Source organism: Bombina bombina, chromosome 1, assembly GCF_027579735.1.
Source record: "Bombina bombina isolate aBomBom1 chromosome 1, aBomBom1.pri, whole genome shotgun sequence".
Lineage (NCBI taxonomy): Eukaryota > Metazoa > Chordata > Amphibia > Anura > Bombinatoridae > Bombina > Bombina bombina.
Genome location: NC_069499.1, coordinates 687,626,857 through 687,645,258, shown reverse-complemented (window position 1 = coordinate 687,645,258; position 18,402 = coordinate 687,626,857). Strand labels below are relative to the sequence as shown.

Here is an 18,402-nt window from a genome sequence, read left to right as displayed (position 1 = left end):
TCATATACATTTAATAACTAATATGCTAATATCTTACAATATCACATCAGAACTGCCATTATTTACATATCATTTACTTGGCTTCTTTATGAGGCCAAAGTGCACAGCACACCTATTGGATTGGATTTTTAGCAACAATACCACATTTGGCAGCCAGAGCAGACCAACAATAATAGATCTGTCTTTGTTAAATCTCAAGCAACTTTTACTCACCTGAAATTCCACCTACATTGTCAATCTGGAAGTGTTTAGGGCAGGGTAAACGCACTTTGGCTTCACAAAGGTTTAAGTGTGTTACATGCAAGTAACTTGTAAAAATGTTGTAACTGCTTCACTGCTGTGTCTGCACCACACTCAGGCCTAGATTTGGAGTTCGGCGGTAGCCGTCAAAACCAGCGTTAGAGGCTCCTAACGCTGGTTTTGGCCGCCCGCTGGTATTTGGAGTCAGTCATTAAAGGGTCTAACGCTCACTTTTCAGCCGCGACTTTTCCATACCGCAGATCCCCCTACGCCATTTGCGTAGCCTATCTTTTCAATGGGATCTTTCTAACGCTGGTATTTAGGGTCGTTTCTGAAGTGAGCGTTAGAGCTCTAACGACAAGATTCCAGCCGCCTGAAAATAGCAGGAGTTAAGAGCTTTCTGGCTAACGCCGGTTCATAAAGCTCTTAACTACTGTACCCTAAAGTACACTAACACCCATAAACTACCTATGTACCCCTAAACCGAGGTCCCCCCACACCGCCGCCACTCGATTAAAATTTTTAACCCCTAATCTGCCGACCGCCACCTACGTTATACTTATGTACCCCTAATCTGCTGCCCCTAACCCCGCCGACCCCTGTATTACATTTATTAACCCCTAACCTGCCCCCCACAACGTCGCCGCCAGCTACTTAAAATAATTAACCCCTAATCTTCCGACCGCAAAGCGCCGCCACCTACGTTATCCCTATATACCCCTAATCTGCTACCCCTAACACCGCCGACCCCTATATTATATTTATTAACCCCTAATCTGCCCCCCTCAACGTCGCCGACACCTGCCTACACTTATTAACCCCTAATCTGCCGAGCGGACCTGAGCGCTACTATAATAAAGTTATTAACCCCTAACCCGCCTCACTAACCCTATCATAAATAGTATTAACCCCTAATCTGCCCTCCCTAACATCGCCAACACCTAACTTCAATTATTAACCCCTAATCTGACGACCGGAGCTCACCGCTATTCTAATAAATTGATTAACCCCTAAAGCTAAGTCTAACCCTAACACTAACACCCCCCTAAGTTAAATATAATTTAAATCTAACGAAATTAATTAACTCTTATTAAATAAATTATTCCTATTTAAAGCTAAATACTTACCTGTTAAATAAATCCTAATATAGCTACAATATAAATTATAATTATATTATAGCTATTTTAGGATTAATATTTATTTTACAGGCAACTTTGTAATTATTTTAACCAGGTACAATAGCTATTAAATAGTTAAGAACTATTTAATAGTTACCTAGTTAAAATAATAACAAATTTACCTGTAAAATAAATCCTAACCTAAGATATAATTAAACCTAACACTACCCTATCAATAAAATAATTAAATAAACTACCTACAATTAACCTAACACTACACTATCAATAAATTAATTAAACACAATTGCTACAAATAAATACAATTAAATAAACTAGCTAAAGTACAAAAAATAAAAAAGAACTAAGTTACAAAAAATAATAAAATATTTACAAACATAAGAAAAATCTTACAACAATTTTAAACTAATTACACCTACTCTAAGCCCCCTAATAAAATAACAAAGCCCCCCAAAATAAAAAATTCCCTACCCTATTCTAAATTAAAAAAGTTACAAGCTCTTTTACCTTACCAGCCCTGAACAGGGCCCTTTGCGGGGCATGCCCCAAGGATTTCAGCTCTTTTGCCTGTAAAAAAAAACATACCATACCCCCCCCCCAACATTACAACCCACCACCCACATACCCCTAATCTAACCCAAACCCCCCTTAAATAAACCTAACACTAAGCCCCTGAAGATCTTCCTACCTTGTCTTCACCATACCAGGTTCACCGATCCGTCCTGAAGAGCTCCTCCGATGTCCTGATCCAAGCCCAAGCGGGGGCTGAAGAAGTCCATGATCCGGTCAAAGTCTTCATCCAAGCGGGGCAGAAGAGGATCTTCCATCCGATTGAAGTCATCATCCAGGCGGCATCTTCTATGGTCTTCCATCCGGAGCGAAGCGGCAGGATCCTGAAGACCTCCAGCGCGGAACATCCATCCGGACCGACGACTGAACGACGAATGACTGTTCCTTTAAGGGACGTCATCCAAGATGGCGTCCCTCGAATTCCGATTGGCTGATAGGATTCTATCAGCCAATCGGAATTAAGGTAGGAATTTTCTGATTGGCTGATGGAATCAGCCAATCAGAATCAAGTTCAATCCGATTGGCTGATCCAATCAGCCAATCAGATTGAGCTCGCATTCTATTGGCTGTTCCGATCAGCCAATAGAATGCGAGCTCAATCTGATTGGCTGATTGGATCGGCCAATCGGATTGAACTAGATTCTGATTGGCTGATTCCATCAGCCAATCAGAAAATTCCTACCTTAATTCCGATTGGCTGATAGAATCCTATCAGCCAATCGGAATTCGAGGGACGCCATCTTGGATGACGTCCCTTAAAGGAACAGTCATTCGTCGTTCAGTCGTCGGTCCGGATGGATGTTCCGCGCTGGAGGTCTTCAGGATCCTGCCGCTTCGCTCCGGATGGAAGACCATAGAAGATGCCGCCTGGATGATGACTTCAATCGGATGGAAGATCCTCTTCTGCCCCGCTTGGATGAAGACTTTGACCGGATCATGGACCTCTTCAGCCCCCGCTTGGGCTTGGATCAGGACATCGGAGGAGCTCTTCAGGACGGATCGGTGAACCTGGTATGGTGAAGACAAGGTAGGAAGATCTTCAGGGGCTTAGTGTTAGGTTTATTTAAGGGGGGTTTGGGTTAGATTAGGGGTATGTGGGTGGTGGGTTGTAATGTTGGGGGGGGGGGGTATTGTATTTATTCTTTTACAGGCAAAAGAGCTGAAATTCTTGGGGCATGCCCCGCAAAGGGCCCTGTTCAGGGCTGGTAAGGTAAAAGAGCTTGTAACTTTTTTAATTTAGAATAGGGTAGGGAATTTTTTATTTTGGGGGGCTTTGTTATTTTATTAGGGGGCTTAGAGTAGGTGTAATTAGTTTAAAATTGTTGTAATATTTTTCTTATGTTTGTAAATATTTTTTTATTTTCTGTAACTTAGTTCTTTTTTATTTTTTGTACTTTAGCTAGTTTATTTAATTGTATTTATTTGTAGGAATTGTATTTAATTAATTTATTGATAGTGTAGTGTTAGGTTAATTGTAGGTAGTTTATTTAATTAATTTATTGATAGGGTAGTGTTAGGTTTAATTATAACTTAGGTTAGGATTTATTTTACAGGTAAATTTGTTATTATTTTAACTAGGTAACTATTAAATAGTTCTTAACTATTTAATAGCTATTGTACCTGGTTAAAATTATTACAAAGTTGCCTGTAAAATAAATATTAATCCTAAAATAGCTATAATATAATTATAATTTATATTGTAGCTATATTAGGATTTATTTTACAGGTAAGCATTTAGCTTTAAATAGGAATCATTTATTTAATAAGAGTTAATTTATTTCGTTAGATAAAAATTATATTTAACTTAGGGGGGTGTTAGTGTTAGGGTTAGACTTAGCTTTAGGGGTTAATCAATTTATTAGAATAGCGGTGAGGTCCGCTCGGCAGATTAGGGGTTAATAATTGAAGGTAGGTGTCGGCGATGTTAGGGAGGGCAGATTAGGGGTTAATACTATTTATGATAGGGTTAGTGAGGCGGATTAGGGGTTAATAACTTTATTATAGTAGCGCTCAGGTCCGCTCGGCAGATTAGGGGTTAATAAGTGTAGGTAGGTGTCGGCGACGTTGAGGGGGGCAGATTAGGGGTTAATAAATATAATATAGGGGTCGGCGATGTTAGGGCAGCAGATTAGGGGTACATAGGGATAACGTAGGTTGCGGCGGTTTACGGAGCGGCAGATTAGGGGTTAAAAAAAATATGCAGGGGTCAGCGATAGCGGGGGCGGCAGATTAGGGGTTAATAAGTGTAAGGTTAGGGGTGTTTAGACTCGGGGTACATGTTAGGGTGTTCGGTGCAGACGTAGGAAGTGTTTCCCCATAGGAAACAATGGGGCTGCGTTAGGAGCTGAACACTGCTTTTTTGCAGGTGTTAGGTTTTTTTTTTCAGCTCAAACAGCCCCATTGTTTCCTATGGGAGAATCGTGCACGAGCACGTTTTTGAGGCCGGCCGCGTCCGTAAGCAACTCTGGTATCGAGAGTTGCATTTGCGGTAAAAATGCTCTACGCTCCTTTTTTGGAGCCTAACGCAGCATTTGATTAAACTCTCGATACCAGAGTTAAATTTATGGTGCGGCCAGAAAAAAGCCCGCGGAGCGTTAACAGCCCTTTTACCGCCGAACTCCAAATCTAGGCCTCAGAGAGCTACTACATATTGGAGATTTAGAAACTGATTTTGTATTTCTCTTCAAATTATTTTCAATAGAAACAAAAATAATTCAAAGCCATACTGATTTCCTACAGGTGAATTTGTGGTTTGGCTCTATTTAAATTGCAAGATAAAATAAGTAAAAGTAAAATAAATAAAGGCTGCAACTAAAATTCTGGGCGTGTGTGCCAAAGTAATTTAATATTACTCTAATTGACCCATAGTGCTTGCCTTGTTTTTTTAATGAGTTTTCATAATGAATTGAATATTTATTATTATTATAATTATTATTATAAACATTATCACAAATAATAATTATAAGATTAATATACCAAATATCAGATCAAGACCCTGGCCCTACAGCCCCACTGTCAGCCACATGCCCACATCAAGCTTTAAATGTGAGGTCCCTGCAGGGGGAAATGAAGAGGAGGCTAAAGCTTGGCCTTGCTACCACACCACCTAGCCAGACTCAGATCTGTTAAGCATAGCACCACAGCATTACCCCTAGTAGCATCACTCTATACCAGTGTTTTTCAACCAGTGTGCCGTGAGAGATCCTCAGGTGTGCCACGGCAGACTGACAACAGTGTGACATATTTTTTAAACTTTGCTTGTTTTTTACTCCCAGTGCAGGGGTCGTTTGTAGGAGGCATGGCATAACAGCACAATACATACAGTATGTGTGTGTTTGTGTGTATGTGTATATATATATGCTGTATTAGGCTACAATGTGTGATTTTTTTTTTAAATTTTGGGATGGTGGTGTGCCACAGGATTTTTTAATGTAAAAAAGTGTGCCACGGCAAAAAAAAGGTTAAAAATCACTGCTCTATACTATTACATTTACTCATACTACATAATGTTACACTGCTACATTTTACTTGTGATATTTTTATTTAAAACTTTTGGATATGCAATTTGCTTCAAATCTGTAGCTGTATGCTTCTGTGAAAAAATGACAAACATTAAACTGCAATATAGAAGGACACATAATAAGATAAAATAGGCCTAACATAAATCTGAAATAACGCAGGATAAATGGCAGTCTTGAAAACCCACATACACCACAACACATACTTTAAAGATCTATTTAAGGGATATGGTTTTAGAAGCGTCAATAAAGTCACCATTGCTGGTGCCAAATTTAGTGTCAGCCTATATTTTCTCTTTATTGTAAAGTGCATGTTAGAAGTAATAATAAATTGCTTGTTCTGGAGAGTACACTTGTGATTAAATGCTGATTTATATTGCATGGCCCAGACATATGGTGCCTGATCCCTTTATGTCTAACTGGTAATGCCAGTATGAGGCAAAATTAATAAGACACAGAAGTTCTTAACAAATGTTAAATATCAATATCAGAAGTTTATTGTAGATCGTCTACCTCTAATAAACAATTTTATTTTCTTCCTGATAATTAAATTTGCTTATGTAAATAGAATATGTTTGCCTTGTATTTGTTGATAAAATATTCACTCACCGGCCACTTTATTAAGTACACCTGTTCAATTGCTTGGTGACACAAATTGCTAATCAGCCAATCACATGGCAGCAACTCAATGCATTTAGGCATCTAGACGGGGTGAAGACGACTTGCTGAAGTTCAAACTGAGCATCAGAATGGGGAAGAAAGGGGATTTGAATGGACAGTCTACACAAAAAGTATTGTTTAAAAAGATAGATAATGCCTTTACTACCCATTCCCCAGCTTTGCACAACCAACATTGTTAGATTAATATACTTTATAACATTTAAACCTCTAAATTTCTTCCTGTTTCAAAGGCTCTATTGACAGCCTCTTAATCACATGTTTTTGTATTTGCTTTTTACAACAGGAGACTGTTAGCTATATGGCTCACATGAACTAGCAATGTGTTCACGCCCGCGGAGTTATTTAAGAGTTAGCACAACACAATACTAAATGCAATTCAATAGATAATAAATACAAAGTCATGTGATCAGGGGGCTGTCAGAAGATGCTTAGATACAAGGTAATCACAGAGGTAAAAAGTACCTTTTCTCTTGTTAAGTGTGTTCAGTCCACGGGTCATCCATTACTTATGGGATATATTCTCCTTCCCAACAGGAAGTTGCAAGAGAATCACCCAAGCAGAGCTGCTATATAGCTCCTCCCCTCACATGTCATATTCAGTCATTCTCTTGCAAGTCTCAACAAAGGAGGTTGTGAGAGGAGATAGGAGTTTTTTACTTAATATTCTTCAATCAAAAGTTTATTATTTTAAAATAGCACCGGAGTGTGCTGTTTGTTCTCTCAGGCAGTATTTAGAAGAAGAATCTGCCTGCGTTTTTCTATGATCTTAGCAGACGTAACTAAGATCCACTGGCTGTTCTCGCACATTCTGAGGAGTGGGGTAACTTCAGAGAGGGGAATAGCATGCGGGGTCCCCCGCAAATGAGGTATGTGCAGTAAAATTCTTTTGCTTTCCCCATGACTCAGAATCCAGAATTGTCAGCGCAGCACTGGATGAAAGATGCAAGGGTCTGTCAGAAGTCCAGAAACTCATTGACCTTTTATACACACACACTAATTACAAGCAAACAGATCACAGGGGAGGATGGTTACCTTTTAATAGCCATTCAAACCCCTTTGTGTCAACTTGTGTGCATGTTATCAGGCCAAATTCACCAGGGTATGTAAACTTTTGATCAGGGTCATTTGGGTAGTTTCTGTTTGTCATTATTATTTAAAAAGAGTAAACACAGTTGATTGATAATAAATGGCTTCAGCCAAACACTAACCATGAGTGAAAGAAAAGTTTTTGTGTTATCATTCATATTCTCTAAAAAATTGCCAAGAAATCATAAATTCTGCCAGGGTATGTAAACTTATGAGCACAACTGTATATTAAAATAACTGGTTTTATCAAGCGTGGGTATGAGATGTCCCAGATCCTTGGGCTGTGGACATAGTATCTTAGGGGTACAGAATGGAATTCAAATCTTGTCCTCCCAGGGGCAGATTCCACCTCTCAAGATTTTCTGCAGACTAGGTAAAAAGAAAGGCATTCTTGAACTGCGTTCAGGATCTTTTTTTCCCTGGGAGTGATTGTTCCAGTTCCACTAAGGGAACGGGGTCTAGGATTTTATTTAAATCTGTTTGTTGTTCCCAAAAAAGAGAGAACTTTTTAACCCATTTTAGACCTGAAGTGTCTCAACAAATTTCTCAGGGTACCGTCCTTCAAAATGGAAACCATTCTTCCATTGGTCAAAGGGGGTGAGTTCATGACGACCATAGACCTGAAGGACACGTATCTTCATGTTCCCATCCACAGGGATCATCACAAATTCCTGAGATTTGCTTTTCTAGACAAGCACTTTCAGTTTGTGGCTCATCCGTTTGGCCTTGCCACAGCTCCCATAATCTTCTCAAAAGTTCTGGGGGCTCTCTTGGCAGTGTTCAGGTTTTGGGGAATTGCTGTGGCGCCTTACCTGGATGACATATTGGTTCAGGCGCCATCTTTTCAACAAGAAAACTCTCATACAGAGATCTTGTTGTCTTTTCTACATTCCCACGGATGGAAAGTGAATCTGGAAAAGAGTTCACTTGTTCCAACTACAAGGGTGGTTTTCTTAGGGACCATAATAGATTCCCTATCTATGAAAATTTTTCTGACATAGGTCAGAAAATCCAAAATACTCTCCTCTAGCCTCTCTCTTCAGTCTACTGTTCGGCCATCAGTGGCTTAATGCATGGATGTAATCGGACTGATGGTCGCTTCCATGGACATCATTCCCTTTGCTCGATTCCATTTGAGAGCTCTGCAATTATGCATGCTCAGACAATGGAACGGAGACCATTCGGATCTGTCTCAGAGGATAGATCTAGACCAGTCGACAAGAGACTCTCTCCCGTGGTGGCTTTCTCTGGAGCATCTGTCTCAGGGCACATGCTTCCGCAGACCTTCCTGGGTTATCGTGACCATGGACGCCAGCCTGCTTGGCTTGGGAGCAGTCTGAGATTCGTTAAAGGCACAGGCACTATGGACTCGAGAGGAGTCTGCTCTCCCCATAAACATCTTGGAGTTGAGAGCGATTTACAATGCTCTGATGGCTTGGCCTCAGTTGTCCTTAGCCCAGTTTATCAGGTTCCAGTCAGACAACATCACCTCAGTGGCTTGCATCAACCACCAGGGAGGAACTCTGAGTTCCTTCCTTAGCCATGAAGGAGGTGGCTCAGATTATTCAGCAGGCGGAAGCTAATAATTGTTGTCTATCTGCCATCCACATTTTCTAAACAGACATACTTTTCATCCCGGGGAGTGGGCTCTCCATCCGGAGGTGTTCTCCAGGTTAACCCTCAAGTGGGGGGTGCCGGAGTTGGATCTGATGGCGTCTCGGCAGAACGCCAAGCTTCCAAGGTACGGTTCAAGGTCAAGAGATCCACAGGCCGCTCTGATAGATGCTCTGGCGGTTCCTTGGGTTTTCGGTCTAGCATATCTGTTTCCTCCGTTTACGATCCTTCCACGAGTCATTGCTCGTATCAAACAGGAGAGAGTGTCGGTAATTCTAATAGCTCCTGCATGGCCTTGCAGGATCTGGTATGCAGACCTAATGAAGATGTCATCTCTACCACCTTGGAGGTTTCCTCTGAGGAAGGACCTTCTAATTCAGGGTCCTTTCCTCCATCCAAATCGCGTTTCTCTGCAGCTGACTGCTTGGAGATTGAACGCTTAGTTCTGGCTAAGCGTGGGTTTTCTCAGTTGGTCATTGAGACCATGCTGCAGATTCGTAAGCCTGTTACTCGTAATATTTACCATAAGATATGGCGTAAATACCTTTTATTGGTGTGAATCGAAAAGCTACTCTTAGAGTAGGGTCAGGATTCCTAGAATTTGTCCTTTCTCCAGGAAGGTCTGGAGAAAGGGTTGTCAGTCAGTTCTCTGAAAGGTCAAATTTCTGCATTATCTATTCTTTTACATAAGCGTCTGGTGGATGTGCCAGATGTTCAATCTTTTTGCCAGGCCTTGGTCAGAATCAGGCCTGTGTTTTAGCCTGTTGCTCCTCCTTGGAGCCTTAACCTTGTTATTAAAGTTTTGCAGCAGGCTCCATTGGAGATATTAAGTTGTTATCTTGGAAGGTTTTCCAAGATAGCAATTTTGGAACTCTTGGCTTTGCAGTGTGATATTCCTTACCTTATCTTTCATGCGGATAAGGCGGTTCTTCGTACTAAATTGGGGTTTCTCTCTAAAGTGGTTTCGGATAGAAATATTAATCAGGAAATTGTTATTCCTGCTCTCTGTCCCAATCCTTCTTCTCATAAGGAACGTCTGTTGCACAACTTGGATGTTGTGCGTGCTCTAAAATTCTACCTACAGGCGACTAAGGATTTTCGCCAGTCTTCTACCCTGTTTGTTTCTCAGGAAAGCGTAAGGGTCAGAAGGCTACTGCTACTTCTCTTTCCCTCTGGTTGAGAAGTATAATTCATTTTGCTTATGAAACTGCTGGTCAGCAGCCTCCTGAGAGAATTACAGCTCATTCCACTAGGGCTGTCTCCTCCTCTTGGGCTTTCAAAAATGAAGCTTCTGTGGAACAGATTTGCAAGGCTGCAATTTGGTCCTCTCTGCATACTTTTTCCAAATTTTCTAAATTTGATACTTTTGCCTCGGCTGAGGCCTCTTTTGGGAGACATACTTATTGATTAGATCATGTAATTTTATTCACCATCAACACTGCAAATCTATGTATTTAATTCCCATAATTAGCAGCGCTAATCACATGACTCTGCGGCTTTTTCCGCTTGGAGCCACCACCTGCCAAGCAGTATTTTACATATGCGTTTAACCACATTGCAAAATTGATATTGATAAAATGACATTCTTTAACAAATTATAGCATATTTTTTCCACTATAATGGCACTCTAAAATGATTTTAGACTTTTGGCCACTAGACTTGTCCGTATAATACTTTACCACCTGTTTGTGAAGAAAAGCAAATGTGAAGTCACAACCTTTCAATCATACATTTAAACATGCTATTTTTAAACATTAGAAAATGTTTTATTTGTAAAGTAAGTTGTCATCCTACTTGTTATGCTAAAGCACACACACCCTTCCCTTCATAGTGCAGTCAATCACTTGCAGATTGTGCAGAGGCCAGCAGTAAAAAGGGGCATATATACATTTTATGTATAGTCATAAGATATTAAAGGTACATGAAACCCAAAACTTGTCCTTTATGATTAAGATAGAGCATACAATTTTAAACAACTTTCCTATTTATTTCTATTATCTAATTTGCATTGTTCTCTTGGTATTCTTTGTTGAAATGCATACTTATATAGGTTCAGTAGCTGGGAGCTAGCTGCTGATTTATGGCTGCACAAAAAGACCTCTTGTCATTTACCAATGTGATCAGCTAGCTCCCAGTAGTGCATTTCTGCTCATTCAACAAAGGATACCAAGAGAATTAAGCAAAATTGACAAATTGGTAAGTTATTTAAAAGTGTATGTTCTATCTGAATAATGAATGGAAAAAAAAATGAATTTCATGTCCCTTTAACACAAGTTCTGGTTTCACTAAACTTAATTCCTGAAAAGAAATGGCTTGCCACCTCCTGTAGTACAATATGCTGTAAAGTAAGATTTTTCAGCCTCAGATTATTTTTCCTTGAACAATAATTTAATTGTGCTTAATACATATTCTGTGTAGCAAAAAAAAGTAATACCTCTTTTGTTATGTTTTCATATTTCAATAGCTTAGGAAAGTTCTGTCATTGTAAACTCCTGCATTTAAAATTCTGTTTTGTCTTTATGCAGATATCGTCCGAACCATCCTCGCGCCCCATCAGCCCATTTCCCTCTAACCTAACACCGTGCCTGACGTCACCAGCTAGTTCCCTGCTGTTGGTAGACTTTACCACTCCAGCTAGGTCTTCGATTTGTTTGGATAATTCTGCCGCAAAGCACAAGATTGCTGTTAAACCAAAGAAGCATAGAGGACCCATGTCAAAAGTGAAGCAAAACCCGGTACGTGTTTGATATGAGTTATCCCTTCTTAAACAGAGGTGGCTCTCAGAATGATGCCTAGAATGATACAGAGGCTAGGAGAAATAATAATATAAACCAACTTTTTATATGGGAGCCACCCTATCAACTAAACAGCATTAGAGTCACAGGACCCAGACGCACATAACCAGGCACGTCCGTTAGTTTCACCTTAAATTTAAACAGTTTTTCCTTAAAGTGATAGGAAAGTCAAAATTAAACTTGAATGATTAAGATAGAGCATGTCAGACACTTTTAAATTCACTTCTATTTCTCCAACATAGGTGTGTCCGGTCCACGGCGTCATCCTTACTTGTGGGATATTCTCTTCCCCAACAGGAAATGGCAAAGAGCCCAGCAAAGCTGGTCACATGATCCCTCCTAGGCTCCGCCTTCCCCAGTCATTCTCTTTGCCGTTGTACAGGCAACATCTCCACGGAGATGGCTTAGAGTTTTTTGGTGTTTAAATGTAGTTTTTATTCTTCAATCAAGAGTTTGTTATTTTAAAATAGTGCTGGTATGTACTATTTACTCTGAAACAGAAAAGAGATGAAGATTTCTGTTTGTAAGAGGAAAATGATTTTAGCAACCGTTACTAAAATCGATGGCTGTTTCCACACAGGACTGTTGAGAGGAATTAACTTCAGTTGGGGGAAACAGTGAGCAGACTTTTGCTGCTTGAGGTATGACACATTTCTAACAAGACTAGGTAATGCTGGAAGCTGTCATTTTCCCTATGGGATCCGGTAAGCCATTTTTATTACATAAGAATAAAGGGCTTCACAAGGGCTTTTAAGACTGGTAGACATTTTCTGGGCTAAAACGATTGATATATAAGCATTTTTAATACTTCATAGCTTTGAGGAATTATTTTATTCTTGGGAATTATGTAAAATAACCGGCAGGCACTGTATTGGACACCTTTTTCTCTAGGGGCTTTCCCTAATCATAGGCAGAGCCTCATTTTCGCGCCTCTATTGCGCAGTTGTTTTTGGGAAGCAAGACATGCAGATGCATGTGTGAAGAGCTCAGATACATAGAAAAAGCTTTCTGAAGGCGTCATTTGGTATCGTATTCCCCTTTGGGCTTGGTTGGGTCTCAGCAAAGCAGATACCAGGGACTGTATAGGGGTTAAATATAAAAACGGCTCCGGTTCCGTTATTTTAAGAGTTAAAGCTTTCAAATTTGGTGTGCAATACTTTTAAGGCTTTAAGACACTGTGGTGAAATTTTGGTGAATTTTGAACAATTCCTTCATACTTTTTCACATTTGCAGTAATAAAGTGTGTTCAGTTTAAAATTTAAAGTGACAGTAACGGTTTTATTTTAAAACGTTTTTTGTACTTTGTTATCAAGTTTATGCCTGTTTAACATGTCTGAACTATCAGATAGACTGTGTTCTGTATGTGGGGAAGCCAAGGTTCCTTCTCATTTAAATAGATGTGATTTATGTGACACAAAATTTAGAGAAAATGATGCCCAAGATGATTCCTCAAGTGAGGGGAGTAAGCATGGTACTGCATCATCCCCTCCTTCGTCTACGCCAGTCTTGCCCACACAGGAGGCCCCTAGTACATCTAGTGCGCCAATACTCCTTACTATGCAACAATTAACGGCTGTAATGGATAATTCTATCAAAAACATTTTAGCCAAAATGCCCACTTATCAGCGAAAGCGCGACTGCTCTGTTTTAGAAAATACTGAAGAGCATGAGGACGCTGATGATATTGGTTCTGAAGTGCCCCTACACCAGTCTGCGGGGGCCAGGGAGGTTTTGTCTGAGGGAGAAATTTCAGATTCAGGGAAAATTTCTCAACAAGCTGAACCTGATGTGATTACATTCAAATATAAATTGGAACATCTCCGCGCTCTGCTTAAGGAGGTGTTATCTACTCTGGATGATTGTGAGAATTTGGTCATTCCAGAGAAATTATGTAAGATGGACAAGTTCCTAGAGGTCCCGGGGCCCCCCGAAGCTTTTCCTATACCCAAGCGGGTGGCGGACATTGTAAACAAAGAATGGGAAAGGCCCGGCATACCTTTCGTCCCTCCCCCTATATTTAAGAAATTGTTTCCTATGGTCGACCCCAGAAAGGACTTATGGCAGACAGTCCCCAAGGTCGAGGGGGCGGTTTCTACTCTAAACAAACGCACCACTATCCCCATAGAAGATAGTTGTGCTTTCAAAGATCCTATGGATAAAAAATTAGAGGGTTTGCTTAAAAAGATGTTTGTTCAGCAAGGTTACCTTCTACAACCAATTTCATGCATTGTTCCTGTCACTACAGCAGCGTGTTTCTGGTTCGATGAACTAGAAAAGGCGCTCAATAAAGATTCTTCTTATGAGGAGATTTTGGACAGAATTCATGCTCTCAAATTGGCTAATTCTTTTACCTTAGACGCCACTTTGCAATTGGCTAGATTAGCGGCGAAAAATTCTGGGTTTGCTATTGTGGCGCGCAGAGCGCTTTGGCTAAAATCTTGGTCAGCGGATGCGTCTTCCAAGAACAAATTGCTTAACATTCCTTTCAAGGGGAAAACGCTGTTTGGCCCTGACTTGAAAGAGATTATTTCTGATATCACTGGGGGCAAGGGCCACGCCCTTCCTCAGGATAGGTCTTTCAAGGCTAAAAATAAACCAAATTTTCGTCCCTTTCGCAGAAACGGACCAGCCCCAAGTGCTACATCCTCTAAGCAACAGGGTATTACTTCTCAAGCCAAGCCAGCCTGGAGGCCAATGCAAGGCTGGAACAAAGGTAAGCAGGCCAAGAAACCTGCCACTGCTACCAAGACAGCATGAGATTTTGGCCCCCGATCCAGGACCGGATCTGGTGGGGGGCAGACTCTCTCTCTTCGCTCAGGCTTGGGCAAGAGATGTTCTGGATCCTTGGGCACTGGAAATAGTCTCCCAAGGTTATCTTCTGGAATTCAAGGGGCTTCCCCCAAGGGGGAGGTTCCACAGGTCTCAATTGTCTTCAGACCACATAAAAAAACAGGCATTCTTACATTGTGTAGAAGACCTGTTAAAAATGGGAGTGATTCATCCTGTTCCATTAGGAGAACAAGGGATGGGGTTCTACTCCAATCTGTTCATAGTTCCCAAAAAAGAGGGAACATTCAGACCAATCTTAGATCTCAAGATCCTAAACAAGTTTCTCAAGGTTCCATCGTTCAAAATGGAAACCATTCGAACAATTCTTCCTTCCATCCAGGAAGGTCAATTCATGACCACGGTGGATTTAAAGGATGCGTATCTACATATTCCTATCCACAAGGAACATCATCGGTTCCTAAGGTTCGCCTTTCTGGACAGGCATTACCAGTTTGTGGCACTTCCATTCGGATTAGCCACTGCTCCAAGAATTTTCACAAAGGTACTGGGGTCCCTTCTAGCGGTGCTACGACCAAGGGGCATTGCAGTAGTACCTTACTTGGACGACATTCTGATTCAAGCGTCGTCCCTTCCACAAGCAAAGGCTCATACGGACATTGTCCTGGCCTTTCTCAGATCTCACGGGTGGAAAGTGAACGTAGAAAAAAGTTCTCTATCTCCGTCAACAAGAGTTCCCTTCTTGGGAACAATAATAGACTCCTTAGAAATGAGGATTTTTCTGACAGAGGCCAGAAAATCAAAACTTCTAAACTCTTGTCAAGTACTTCATTCTGTTCCTCTTCCTTCCATAGCGCAGTGCATGGAAGTAATAGGTTTGATGGTCGCGGCAATGGACATAGTTCCTTTTGCGCGAATTCATCTGAGACCATTACAACTGTGCATGCTCAGTCAGTGGAATGGGGATTATACAGACTTGTCTCCGACGATACAAGTAGATCAGAGGACCAGAGATTCACTCCGTTGGTGGCTGTCCCTGGACAACCTGTCACAGGGGATGAGCTTCCGCAGACCAGAGTGGGTCATTGTCACGACCGACGCCAGTCTGGTGGGCTGGGTCGCGGTCTGGGGACTCCTGAAAGCTCAGGGTCTTTGGTCTCGGGAAGAATCTCTTCTCCCGATAAATATTCTGGAACTGAGAGTGATATTCAATGCTCTCAAGGCTTGGCCTCAGCTAGCAAAGGCCAAATTCATACGGTTTCAATCGGACAACATGACGACTGTTGCGTATATCAACCATCAAGGGGGAACAAGGAGTTCCCTGACGATGGAAGAAGGGACCAAAATCATTCTATGGGCGGAGACTCACTCCTGCCACTTGTCTGCAATCCACATCCCAGGAGTGGAAAATTGGGAAGCGGATTTTCTGAGTCGTCAGACATTTCATCCGGGGGAGTGGGAACTCCATCCGGAAATCTTTGCCCAAATTACTCAGTTGTGGGGCATTCCAGACATGGATCTGATGGCCTCTCGTCAGAACTTCAAGGTTCCTTGCTACGGGTCCAGATCCAGGGATCCCAAGGCGACTCTATAGATGCACTAGTAGCACCTTGGACCTTCAAACTAGCTTATGTATTCCCACCGTTTCCTCTCATCCCCAGGCTGGTAGCCAGGATCAATCAGGAGAGGGCATCGGTGATCTTGATAGCTCCTGCGTGGCCACGCAGGACTTGGTATGCAGACCTGGTGAATATGTCATCGGCTCCACCATGGAAGCTACCTTTGAGACGGGACCTTCTTGTTCAAGGTCCGTTCGAACATCCGAATCTGGTCTCACTCCAACTGACTGCTTGGAGATTGAACGCTTGATCTTATCAAAGCGAGGGTTCTCAGATTCTGTCATTGATACTCTTGTTCAGGCCAGAAAGCCTGTAACTAGAAAAATCTACCATAAAATATGGAAAAAATATATCTGTTGGTGTGAATCTAAAGGATTCCCTTGGGACAAGATAAAAATTCCTAAGATTCTATCCTTTCTTCAAGAAGGTTTGGAGAAAGGATTATCTGCAAGTTCTTTGAAGGGACAGATTTCTGCTTTGTCTGTGTTACTTCACAAAAAGCTGGCAGCTGTGCCAGATGTTCAAGCTTTTGTTCAGGCTCTGGTTAGAATCAAGCCTGTTTACAAACCTTTGACTCCTCCTTGGAGTCTCAATTTAGTTCTTTCAGTTCTTCAGGGGGTTCCGTTTGAACCCTTACATTCTGTTGATATTAAGTTATTATCTTGGAAATTTTTGTTTTTGGTTGCAATTTCTTCTGCTAGAAGAGTTTCAGAGTTATCTGCTCTGCAGTGTTCTCCTCCTTATCTGGTGTTCCATGCAGATAAGGTGGTTTTGCGTACTAAACCTGGTTTTTTTCCGAAAGTTGTTTCTAACAAAAACATTAACCAGGAGATAGTCGTGCCTTCTTTGTGTCCGAATCCAGTTTCAAAGAAGGAACGTTTGTTGCACAATTTGGATGTAGTTCGTGCTCTAAAATTCTATTTAGATGCTACAAAGGATTTTAGACAAACATCTTCCTTGTTTGTTGTTTATTCTGGTAAAAGGAGAGGTCAAAAAGCAACTTCTACCTCTCTCTCTTTTTGGCTTAAAAGCATCATCAGATTGGCTTACGAGACTGCCGGACGGCAGCCTCCTGAAAGAATCACAGCTCATTCCACTAGGGCCGTGGCTTCCACATGGGCCTTCAAGAACGAGGCTTCTGTTGATCAGATATGTAAGGCAGCGACTTGGTCTTCACTGCACACTTTTACTAAATTTTACAAATTTGATACTTTTGCTTCTTCTGAGGCTATTTTTGGGAGAAAGGTTTTGCAAGCCGTGGTGCCTTCCATCTAGGTGACCTGATTTGCTCCCTCCCTTCATCCGTGTCCTAAAGCTTTGGTATTGGTTCCCACAAGTAAGGATGACGCCGTGGACCGGACACACCTATGTTGGAGAAAACAGAATTTATGTTTACCTGATAAATTACTTTCTCCAACGGTGTGTCCGGTCCACGGCCCGCCCTGGTTTTTTAATCAGGTCTGATAATTTATTTTCTTTAACTACAGTCACCACGGTATCATATGATTTCTCCTATGCAAATATTCCTCCTTTACGTCGGTCGAATGACTGGGGAAGGTGGAGCCTAGGAGGGATCATGTGACCAGCTTTGCTGGGCTCTTTGCCATTTCCTGTTGGGGAAGAGAATATCCCACAAGTAAGGATGACGCCGTGGACCGGACACACCGTTGGAGAAAGTAATTTATCAGGTAAACATAAATTCTGTTTTTCAAATATGCTTCGTTCTCTTAGTATCCCTTGTTAAAAAATGAATATGCACATATCATACACTAGTGAGAGCTGCTGCTAATTGGTGCCTGCACACATTTGTCTCTTGTGATTGGCTAAATAGATATTTTCAGCTTCCTGTCAGCAGTGCAATGCTGTCCCTTCAGCAATGGATAACAAGAGAATTAAAAAAATGTGATAATAGAATTAAATTGGAAAGTTGTTTAAAATTGTATGTTCTATCTGAATCATAAAATAAAATGTTGGTGTTTACTATCCCTTTATATCCTTTCTACAGAGCATATAAACATTCATATTTTCAGTATAGGTGGTGGTTTCAAAAGGCAAAATCAACTACTATAAATTATACAATTAAAGGGACAGTAAACACCAGAATTTTTGTTGTTTAAAAAGGTAGATAATACCTTTATTACCCATTCCCCAATTTTGCATAACCAACACAGTTATAATAATATACTTTTTACCTCTGTGATTACCTTGTATCTATGCCTCTGCAAACTGCCCCCTTATTTCAGTTCTTTTGACAGACATGCATTTTTAACCAATCAGTGCTTGCTCTTAGGAGCTTCACGTGCCAGAGCTCAATGTTATCTATATGAAACACACGAACTAACGCCCTCTAGTGGTG

The 18,402-nt window shown here is 41.1% G+C and overlaps 1 protein-coding gene across 4 annotated transcripts in view; it reads left to right on the top strand.

The window, feature by feature from the left end:
- KIAA1210 (KIAA1210 ortholog) overlaps positions 1-18,402 on the top strand; it is a 354,136-nt gene that overhangs the window by 304,471 nt on the left and 31,263 nt on the right. For all 4 annotated transcript variants that reach the window (XM_053699173.1, XM_053699176.1, XM_053699172.1 and 1 more), the window contains exon 7: positions 11,371-11,580. In XM_053699173.1, coding sequence (XP_053555148.1) covers positions 11,371-11,580 — 210 coding nt within the window. The remainder of the gene's footprint in view (positions 1-11,370; positions 11,581-18,402) is intronic.